The sequence below is a fragment of the Hyalella azteca genome, unplaced genomic scaffold, assembly GCF_000764305.2.
Source record: "Hyalella azteca isolate HAZT.00-mixed unplaced genomic scaffold, Hazt_2.0.2 contig3409, whole genome shotgun sequence".
Classification (NCBI taxonomy): Eukaryota; Metazoa; Arthropoda; class Malacostraca; order Amphipoda; family Hyalellidae; genus Hyalella; species Hyalella azteca.
Window position 1 is genome coordinate 40,834 of NW_025933659.1, and position 11,475 is coordinate 52,308.

General features: G+C 42.6%; 1 protein-coding gene across 1 annotated transcript; it reads right to left on the reverse strand.

Moving 5' to 3' along the window:
• Positions 1-1,091: 1,091 nt before the first annotated feature.
• On the reverse strand, positions 1,092-10,427 carry LOC108665804 (mucin-5AC). The gene is made up of 7 exons (XM_018152607.2): positions 9,068-10,427; positions 6,022-6,094; positions 5,751-5,849; positions 4,704-4,919; positions 3,520-3,670; positions 3,007-3,339; positions 1,092-2,883 (listed from the first exon to the last, which is right to left on the reverse strand). The coding sequence occupies exons 1-6, from the start codon at positions 10,279-10,281 to the stop codon at positions 3,008-3,010; spliced, it is 2,085 nt and encodes a 694-aa protein (XP_018008096.1). The 5' UTR covers positions 10,282-10,427; the 3' UTR covers positions 1,092-2,883; position 3,007.
• Between the last annotated feature and the right edge of the window lie 1,048 nt (positions 10,428-11,475).

Consider the following 11,475-nt stretch of genomic DNA (forward strand, 5'->3'; position numbering starts at 1 on the left):
AGATAATTTTAAACCATGTCAGCGTTAGGCCTCAAAATCGCGTCGCATCAAGGGTGTATGAAGTGAAGAGTTTGTTGTTATTGATTTGAAGCGCCAGTCGCGTCGTTCAACAATATTTAGTATATTTAAATTAGTTCATAAATTCAACAATATTTACCTAGTATAATTCAATAATTATAATAAACGGTTAACACAACATGATTCCGGTAGATCATCGCAAAAACCAAGCCAACAAGATACTACCTACCTTTGACATATTTATAGATCGATGTAAAGGACTAACGTACAACCATCCTTTGACATAGGATTCTCCAAACCCGGACTACGAAATTTCTTTTGAATTTAATTTTCTCGCTTGCCGTCTCCTCAGATAATCTTTTAATATATAAGTGACATCGCCTAGTTATAAGGAGCCTACTGGATATATGAATAATCTAACAAACTCGTCATATACATATATGAATTAATATAAGACGGCCTAAGCAGCGTAAATGTATGGACATGACCGGGAACGTTGGTCCATTATACTCCTGCTATACTTGTTAGTAAGAAGAATGTTCCGCAACACAAGCTTCAATCAACAATCACTAACAAGGAACACATAAAGTAACACAAAATAAAACATTACACAAATGCGAGAGTTAGACAAATATAACACAAGTACCCAAACGCTAGAGTTAGGCATATATAATGCATGTACAAACACTATTGTTAAGTCAATATATATAAATCCCTTACACAAACGCTAGTGACGTATCAACACGTCTGTACACTAACTATAGTGTTAGACTACCCGACACACGCACTGCCAGAAAACTGTGAGTAAATTTTGCTCTCTTGTCCAGGGGCCATACTTTAAAAACTCGCTAAGTGATCGTAAGTACTTATACGCTCTATTTTCTTGTCTGTGATTGGTGGATTTTGCTTAAAAGGCCGTCAATGATTGGTTCATGAACATACGATCTCGTAACTTATTTTGAAAGTATAGGCCAAGGTTATTTTTTAATACTAGAACCTTAAGGTTCTGCGATGTCCATTGGTGGCAACCACACACCGAGAAAACGGTTCTGGAACGGTTATAAACAAACAAGTGTATAATAAAATTATGAAAAGCATGAGTATTTACAGATACTGTAACTCAGTTCACACGCTATCTATAGCAAACAATGTCTACACTTCTTCTACCATCATTCCTAAATCTATTCAGATTCACTTAACTCTATTTTGATCAAAATCAGGCTATGGATATGAATTACAATCTGTTTCAATCGCTGAAGAAACACTAAACTAACCTGAGCACTAAACAGAATTGTTCTCATTAGAAAAAAAGTTAACTAGCTTCATCTTAGAACAGGCAGGGAAATAAGTGGATTAAAAGGCTTGGAAATTGAAATAGATAAATGCGGCAACATCAAAAGAAAGGGTGAAATACATGCAAATTAAAATAGAATGCTTATAAAAATAACCTCCTACCTAAGAAGGACGTGATAAATGCACCTCGATAAAAGAAACTAGAAAATTCGTACTACAAATGCGTAGAACATATGCAGGTGGTATTATATTGAGTAGGCTGAAAATATATATACAGCGCGATCGCTTCTAGCGATAACTAGCATCTCTAGCATTAACTAGCATCTAAAATCAAACGTGACTAAAACACTCATGTCGAAACATAGCCATAAAATAGACCAGAGGATCAATGTAGACCCTTAACCAATTGACCAATTATCAATGTAGACTCATGACGCAACAGCTGCGTGAGGTCGAAGCGTTAGGCAATTCAGAGATTCAACAGAACAAGGAGAATCATTAAGAAATTCTTCAGGCGCATCTTTACCAATGACTTAAGACTTAAAAAATACTGTACGAGCTGCTCGATACTTCCTTACAAATGACGCACTACACTTAAAGAGTTATTGATTACTTCTAAAGACCTTGTTTTAATATAGACCTCACATTGCCATAGACCTTATATTGGTTTAGACCTTACATTGCTATAGACCTTATATTGCTATATAGACCTGATGCTACAATAGAGCTTATGTTAAAGCAAAATGCATTTTAATTATTAGCCAATACCTACGCAGCATTTTGACAAGAACCACAGAGCCCTGCCGGCCGCGACAACAACAGCAATAGGTATATTCAAGGGCGTTAGCTGTAACAGCAGCAATGCACCATTAATATCAGGGCCTGCTACAACAGCAGCAAATCTTGCAACAAAAGCAGCAAGTCTTGCAACAATAGCAGACAGTCTTGCAACAACACCAAAAACATCAGCAGCACCAATAGCAGCAGCGTTGAGCAGATACCATCACAGTTTGTGTGTCACAACCACCTTTCTAGATCACCAGCATCACCATCATCAGCATGAGTTTCACCAGCAATATCAGCCTCACCATCAGCAATAATTCGAAACTGTTAGCTCACAAATTAAAACTTAATGTCATTTATTAAACGGAATAAAGTGCAGGCGTACTTATTCCGATTCTTACTGAAAAAAAAAAGTTTAATGGGACCGAAATTTGAGGATGATAAACCAAACCTAAGAGTGGGAATGTCGTGGTTAATTAAAAGCAAATGTATGCCAAGTTATTTGTAAGTTATACGAATGTTTTATTCGGATTAATTCAGCAAGGAATATGTAAGGGAGGATTTTCGAGATTAATTTTATAAGAAATTCTAAAGATAATTTTTAAGGGATTGTGTGGAAACGATTAGAAGACAATTTCTCGAGGAATATGTAAGGGGAGAATTTCAGTGATTAATTTTGTTATAAATTCTAAAGAGAAATTTTAAGGGGATTGTGTTATAGCTCAAATGGAAAAGATTAAAAGACAATTTTTCGTTTTCTGAGATACATTAAAGGAGGAATTTGCCGACATTAGAAGAAGTTTTCGGGGGGATTTGAGATTAATTTTATAAGAAATTCTTGAGAGAATTTTTAGGGGATTGTGTTATGGCGACAACGGAAAATATTAAAAGACAATTTCTCGGTTTCCCGACATTAGAAGAAGAGTTTGGTGTGCGAGGGCTCCTGCGATGCCATGCTGCGCGTGGTGACACCTCGTCCTCGGGCCAGTCCCCGCCCACCGGTCCCGTCTCCGCGGGCCATGAGAGGTTCATCGTCTATTTTTTCATCCTCCCCGCGGGCCACTCTCCGCCCACGGGTGCTCTCCCCGCGGGTCACGGGGGTTTCAACATCCATTTCTTGTTGCTCTTCGTAAAACAGCGGCACAGGCCCGACACGGGCCCGTGGGGCAGACCCCTCAATCCCCTCCGTGGGGTCTGCAATGGTGTCTCCCAGAGACCCTTGGAGCGGTCTGGTAGACCCTGCCCCTGTAAACCCGGGGTTGGGTAAATCAAAACCTCTCTTCCCACGACGACTTCTTTCTTTTTTCGGTCTAGTCGTCGGTCTATCAGCCCCCACAGTCTCCTGTGCTAACCCCACGGCATCCCCACCAAGAAGCCCTCCCCCCTCACTGCAGACCTCCCCACACTCGCCCCCATGCCCCGTACCTGTGTGTCGGGGATGGGGATCGTACTCCCCCATCAGGCTGGGGGCTTTAGTGTTGCTGTTGAGGTCCCCAGCGTCGAGGTGGTCCTCAGGCGCCCCCAGCTCCCCCACACTGTAGCTCCTCTTCAGCTGGTTCACCAGCCCGCCCCCGCCCTGTGGTATGCCATCTTACTTATAATCCCTTATTATATATTGTAATAATTATATATATAATATAATGCCATCTTCCTTATCATATTGTTAGCATTTAAATTTAATTATAGGCAAGTGGTATTTACTTGATTAAAATCTCTTCCTTATAATCACTCTTGTGTTGTTAGAGTTTATATTCAATTGTATGCAAGTGGTATCTACTTGATTAAAAAGTCTTCCTTATTATCACTTTTGTGTTGTTAGAGTTTATATTCAATTGTAAACAAGTGATATCTTCTTGATTAAAAAGTCTTCCTTAAAAAAGTCTTCCTTTTTTTAAAAAAGTCTTCCTCTTGATTAAAAAGTCTTCTTCCTTGTGTTGTTAGAGTTTATATTGAATTGTATGCAAATGGAATCTACTTGATTAAAAGCTCTTAGCAATCGTTATTAACTGCTATCGAACGCATTACAAAAATCGAGTAACACGCTTTTATATGTGGCCAATTACGCTCCGTAACACATCTTAATTTATCAAATGGTTTTTCTTCAATCGTGTAAATCACGAATGTTTACGAATAAGCTGATGCAACTAGCTAGTACCGGTAATGCTAATTATTTATCATCATTTTATTTAAAAAATAAAATAATATTTGCTATATTGTACATGCTGTACTATTGGAATTTCCAGAGTGGCATACGTGATGTATAATGATAATTTACCATCAGTTGTACCACTAAATGAAAGAAACTTTGTGAATTTCATTCATTATTGAAATTGTTATTATTGTTATTATTAAGTGACAAACACGGTAACTACATAGTGGTGAATGGCGGCACTGCTGACACTAGTGGCACCCACCTTGATGGCAGTCTGCATGATGACACTAGTGGCACCCACCTTGATGGCAGTCTGCATGATGACACTAGTGGCACCCACCTTGATGGCAGTCTGCATGATGACACTAGTGGCACCCACCTTGATGGCAGTCTGCATGATGACACTAGTGGCACCGACCTTGATGGCAGTCTGCATGATGACACTAGTGGCACCCACCTTGATGGCAGTCTGCATGATGACACTAGTGGCATAGTTGACGCCTTTAGTTCCTAGTTGCAGGACGGTCGAGTATCCTTGCTCCTTGGCCCGCGCGATGCACTCGTCGATCTCATCCTCCCGCTGGGTGAGCCACGGGTGAACGAACCGCCGGTATAACACCGACGACCCGCGGGTCGCGGGTGACAACAGCCACAGCACCAGCACAATCTTCAGCTGCGGGTGAAGGCAGGGACATTACGGGTGAATACATTACGGGTGAAGGCGACATTACGGGTGAAGGCAGGGACATTACGGGTGAAGGCGACATTACGGGTGAAGGCAGGGACATTACGGGTGAAGGCAGGGACATTACGGGTGAAGGCAGCGACATTACGGGTGAAGGCAGCGACATTACGGGTGATAGCAGCGATATTACGGGTGAAGGCAGCGACATTACGGGTGAAGGCGACATTACGGGTGAAGGCCGAGACATTACGGGTGAAGGCGACACTACGGGTGAAGGCAGGGACATTACGGGTGAAGGCCAAGTCATAATTATCAAGTCATTAATGCGGTAACTAATTAGGGACAAACGGTCGTTTGGGACGTGGGACAAGCGAGACCAGCGGTTATGGGACCAGGTTCGCGACCATGTGGGACCAGCTGGGACCTTGCCTAACAATAAGCAATAATTTCACCACGTAGAGAAATGATGATACTTTTTACTACCAACATCACACTAGACACTGTAGGTAGCTAAATCTAGACACTGTAAGTAGCTAAATCTAGACACTTTATGTAGCTAAATTTTTACACTTTAGGTGTAGGTAGCTAAATATAGACACCGTAGGTAGCTAAATCTAGTTATGAAGGTAGCTAAATCTATAGCCAAATTTACGTTCGCACATGGATAATAACGTTTCTCTGTCACTACATGACCTAATTAGTGACTATCTAAATTAGTATGAGAATAATTCGCGTTGGTAGATAAATACGAGTCGATGTAGAGACATGCACAAATTAATGAACAATTGAGTATCTAAGTAATATATATTCAAAGCTCACCTCATAGTAGAAAGGGAACCAGAATGCCAGGAAGAGATCTGTGATGGTCTCGAAGCAGGTGAAGAACGCGAACACGATCCAGTACATCATCCATTTCACCTGCACGGCCGTTATCATTGTTATAGTGATGATTACCTATGACAGTGACAATGATTGTCAATGATTACTGAAGTTACAACAACGCACGTCATATGCTGACGCTGCAACAACGCTTATCACATGCTATGTTCACCCACATTCTCCCCGCCTAGCGCAACATAAATGTACTCACATATTCCTTAACATTCTTGGTTTTGACTGCCTTGTAGGAGTAGTAGGCTGGGAACAGCGTGCCGAACACCAGTCTGCACAATAAAAGGGACATTAACTTCACTTGAGCCAATTCATCGCCTTCCACTCAAATTGAATAGCTCTAATATCAATTTAATCTTACCATGCTTGAGCATCATTGTGCTCAAAAATCAATCTTCACGAATATTTAAGTGCTCTTTAATTGTTAAAAATTTTTGTGGCACGACAGTTATGATCTTGACAGTTATTAATGCAAGTCCTTGTCCCTAAAATGCCAAATAAATCATTGCCAGCAAGTACTAGAGAGTCGCTATAGCGCCTAGCCCGCCGGGGTTAGCAGGATAGCAGCGTTAGCATTAAAAAAACGCAGAATCCTCAGGCGAAAAGCAACACAAACGAAGACGCTAGTGCAATTAGTCGCTTGACAAATGTGCTGCAGGGTATCCTGGCTACACAAGTGCAGTGCAGGGTATCCTGGCTACACAAGTGCAGTAGGGTACAGGGTATCCTGGCTACACAAGTGCAGTGCAGGGTATCCTGGCTACACAAGTGCAGTACAGGGTATCCTGGCTACACAAGTGCAGTGCAGGGTATCCTGGCTACACATGTGCAGTGCAGGCTATCCTGGCTACACAATAAGCACAGTAGCACACCCCTACAACTGATGCCCGTAACGATGTTAATATGTAGCGCGAACCAACCAAAATGCGCGAAGAACAAATAAAACCCTAGGGGTCATTATGATATAGGTTATGGACAGTTAATTGAGATAAAATCAGAGCAAGATATACCTAGAGTTAATTATGAGGTATGTATATAAAACATGTACTAAGGATGAATAGAAGGGATACGTACAAAATATATGAAAGAAATGAACTAATACATATATAATAAACTAGTTGCAGGTTGGCCCGGCGTTGCTCGGCTGAATAATCCACGCAATTTTATTATTGAATAATCCACGCAATTTATTGTTATTATTTGCCACGCAATCCGCGTTGCTCGGGCAAATAATCCACGCTGAATAATCCCGTCCTATTAATCGTATCTAATATTAATGAAAACGAGGTTTTCTAATAAATAAAAGGCCCATCTAGACTCACATTTTAAAGAAAAATACATAAACCTGAACTTACACTTGATTCTCGTTTCAAATTATTAAAATAAAACCTCATCTTTAGATTAATATTATACACATCACTTTGAAAAGCAAATTTCAGTTTTTGATCCAATCCTTTCTTCCCAGTTTTGCAAGCCTTACTATTTTTACACCATGAATAAAATTTCTTATCACACGATGAATCTCACGGATACGCTCCACATACATTTACGGTGCCAGGCTTTACAGACACACAAAATCTAAAAAAATATAAAAGATGAGCGCAAGTATATAGACTAAAACATATGAGATGAGCGCAAGTAACATGGGCGGGCTCGCTGATAAGTTGAGGCGCTGGTGCCGGCAGCTGCGCGGCGGCAGGGAGCACTTGGCGCTGCCTGCTTCACTTGAGCTCGTTGAGATGCTGCGTCTCTTGTACGTCTGTGTATACATATCAGAGCTGGGCAGCGCTACTTGGAAATGTAGCAGCCGCTACCGCTACATGCTCTAAATGTAGCGGCCGCTACCGCTACATGCTCTAAATGTAGCGGCCGCTACCGCTACAATTGCTTAAATGTAGCGGCCGCTACCGCTACAATTGCTTAAATGAAGCGGCCGCTACCGCTACAATTGCTTAAATGTAGCGGGCGCTACCGCTACAATTGCTTAAATGAAGCGCCGATAACGCTGCCGCTGCTGAAAATGTAGCGGCCGCTACATGTAGCGCGCTACTGCCCAACTCTGATACATATACGCCTGCATGCATACATTGCATGCTTAAGCATGCCTGCATGCACACGCTTGCACGCATCAGCATGCCCGCATGCACACGCTTGCTTGCATGCACACTCTAATCTCCACACAAACTTGTCTCCACGCAAAGGTTGCACATGCACAAAGGGATGTCCAAGCTTTATCCACGCAGTACACAAGCACTCACACACAAATGCACTAACAGAAGCAATCAAACATGTTTAGAATGCACTAACACGCAAAGTACAAACCTACACCCACGCTATTCAATCAACACGCATCTATTATATACATAATACATAACTAATATATTGTGCAATTCCAATAACTGAAGCAAAAATGTGGTGGTAAATTATACATATTTAAGTTCGATTGCCATTAGTTCAAGTATGAAAGTTATATCAGGAAGACATGTTAGCGCAGTAATGGAATGTGTTATTGCAGTACTTCGATCATTGGTATTATTGAATATAACTACAGAGACTAGAGTAGCCTTTTAATTACAGCAGTTTGCTCAACATAATTCATTAATTATATTTGAAACGCATCTTTTTTAGAAGAAGCCGTTAATTAATATAACTAAACTGGAATTTATTATTATAGTACCATCTATCTACTTCCAATCTTTACAGAAATAATTACAGTTCACCTGAATAATTAGATACAGCACAGGTACACTCACAAGTACACAGTACATATTAAAGAAAAGCTTAATTTTGCGAAAAAGAGTAGCTTTAATAGAAACGTAACTTTTTTGGTAAGAAATAACCGTCCAAGACGACATCATTAAGAAGTAAACATTACGCAGTTCGGTGAATAACAGGTGAAGCAGAGTAATATCAAATACGAATTCCTCAAAGTAACAATAAATTTTCTGAACGTAAAATTCGTGGGCAAACAACACATCCAAAGAGCAACAACATAGCCTTTTAATATAAACAAATTCTGTCGATTGTACACGCGTTAGAAACCCAAGACAAGGTTTACTTAGCTCCATAGGGGCAACTTCTGCTTAGGAGACACTCGAAAACAAAAACTAAAATTAGTATTTTCTAAGTAATGCCAAGCAGCATAAGATACTAAAAAGGCCATCAGGGACGATTCTTTCTGCACATTAGATGCATGGAAGGTAAACACGTCTGGTACTTTCGGCGCATCGCCGGCCTGAGTATACCTGAAGACGGTGTAGAACAACGTGGCGAAATTGGGTAGCGCGAGAGCAGCCACGACCACCACGCAGGTCATGTTGGTAAGCGTTAACCGCAAGAATGGCGAGATGACGTATAGATCTTCGTTAAGATGTGCCACCGTGATGAGAGAGTCACTGCGTTCCAGACGTCGCCCACTGTAGCCTCGAGATGACGGAGAAGTTGGTGGTGAACCAAGGGCACGATAGTAGGGGTTCTCTTGCACTGGCACTAAGGACCTCGCAGTCGGACGACGACGGTGATTTGCACCTGACGGAGAAGTGGGAGGCGAACCAGGGGCGCCATAGTAAGAGTTATCTCTGACAGGCACAAGAGGTCCTGAGATAGCAACGTGACGACGTTGACTTGAGCCCGACGGAGCAGCAGCGGGTGGGGAGGTAGAAAGTGAGGGGTAGCCACCTCCATTATTGTGGTAGGGTTCCTCGAGCACAGGAACCAGAGGTCCTCCTGTGGTGATAGCTCGACGACGAGAGGCAATTACGGAGCCTTCAGAAGACGAGTGCAGGAGGCCTTTGTAACCTCCCCAACCAGGGGGCGGGTAAAACACCGTACCATATGGGGAGGATGGATATGGTGTACCCTGAGGGTACCCAGGGTAATGACCGTACGGATACATGGAGGGCACGTTCTCCATGTACTCATAATCAGATGACTCTTCGGAATGCAGCATCTCTTGGGCCAGCACAACAGAGGGCTGGCCTCCAGCACCCGGCGCTGTAATGAGCTTCTTGGTGGCCTGTACAGACGCCTGAGACCTCACGGGCACCTCGGGGGGAGCGTGCAACTCGCTTGCTTGTGTTCCAATGACCGCGTCCACTGACCCTTCTGACCCAGGCAACTGGTGAACAGGAATAGATTGAGCTGAAGTGTTCATCGTAGGGAGCAACGATGGCGAAAGAGTGCGTGGTAGTGAAGTAGTGGAAGATGTAGAGAAAAGCGTGGAGGTAGAAGTAGTAGAAGATAAAGATGGCAGCGTGGACGTAGAAGTGGTAGAAGGTGGAGGAGGCGCAGGTCGTTTGCACGATCGTTTCCGACTGAGTGCACTCTTGGTTGCTCCTGCACTGCCGGCAATCGTCAACGAATATCGTTGGTAGTCGTTGTCTGAGTCGATATCTTCAGAGATGGCGGGAGGTACAAGGTAAGCGGTGGTTTGACCGTCAGGATCGCTGTTCGCAGCCATAGTTTAGGCGACAGTACAGCTACAAATCAAGCATTCTATGTTGGCTTGTGCGGCCCCATAGTTCATTCGCATAAGACTATTACATTTACAAGGTGCACGATAGTGAATGTTTCAGATATTATGGAGCACTTATAACATTTATTACATCATCGAATACAGCCGACAACTGCAATATGAAATTAGAGATAAATTATAATCGACCATACCACTACTTTAAAAAGATTGTTAATGGCTCAAATAATCCTCTTAATTAAAAATTGACAGTTTAAGACATGAGTGCTGCAAGCCTTATGCGCAATCACGATCACCGAACAGAAGTAAGACGCGCTTAAAGCAGCAAGAATGATTCATGAGGCATATTAATGATCGAGCAGCCACCTCTCATATCCGCGAACCTAACACCAACCGCGGGGTGGTATCTCAGCCACAACCGAGTGCTCCATCACTCAACCAAGACCGGATGGTCAGGTGCTCCATCATTCATCCAAACTGGGTGGCCGATCATTAAACCAAAACCGGGTGCTCGACTAGTCAATATTCAACCAAAACAGCTTAGTAGATTATTCAACAAAAGACCGAGTGCTAAATCGGTCAATCAAGACCGGGTGTTTAATCATTCAAAAAAGATCTGGTGGCCAATAAGTCAACCTAGACCGGGTGCGTGCTAAATCACTCGACCAAGACTGCAGTGTTCGGGTCATCAAGAACCATTCGGAAACCCGGGTGGTTTCTAATGGACGATAGGTTAAGAATGATACGTCGAGGATTTGATGTTCCTATACTGAATGATTCGTTGGGATTAGACGCTCCTAGTGGATGATATGTTGGGGACGAGACGTTCCTAGTGGATGATAAGTTGGGGACGAGACGTTCCTAGTGGATGATATGTTAGGGACGAGGCGTTCCTAGTTGATGATACGTTTAGGATGAGACGCTCCTAGTGGATGATATGTTGGGGACGAGACGTTCCTAGTGGATGATAAGTTGGGGACGAGACGTTCCTAGTGGATGATATGTTGGGGACGAGACGTTCCTAGTGGATGATATGTTGGGGACGAGACGTTCCTAGTGGATGATATGTTGGGGACGAGACGTTCCTAGTGGATGATATGTTGGGGACGAGACGTTCCTAGTGGATGATATGTTGGGGACGAGACGTTCCTAGTGGATGATATGTTGGGGACGAGACGTTCC

Excerpts from the sequence above, each read along its gene's own strand:
- LOC108665804 (XM_018152607.2), bottom strand. The coding sequence starts at position 10,281 with ATGGCTGCGAACAGCGATCCTGACGGTCAAACCACCGCTTACCTTGTA. Across the intron at positions 5,850-6,021 it reads CCAAGAATGTTAAGGAATAT|GTGAAATGGATGATGTACTG; the intron begins GTGAGTACATTT and ends ACGGCCGTGCAG. Across the intron at positions 3,340-3,519 it reads TCCCCATCCCCGACACACAG|GGGCAGGGTCTACCAGACCG; the intron begins GTACGGGGCATG and ends CCGGGTTTACAG.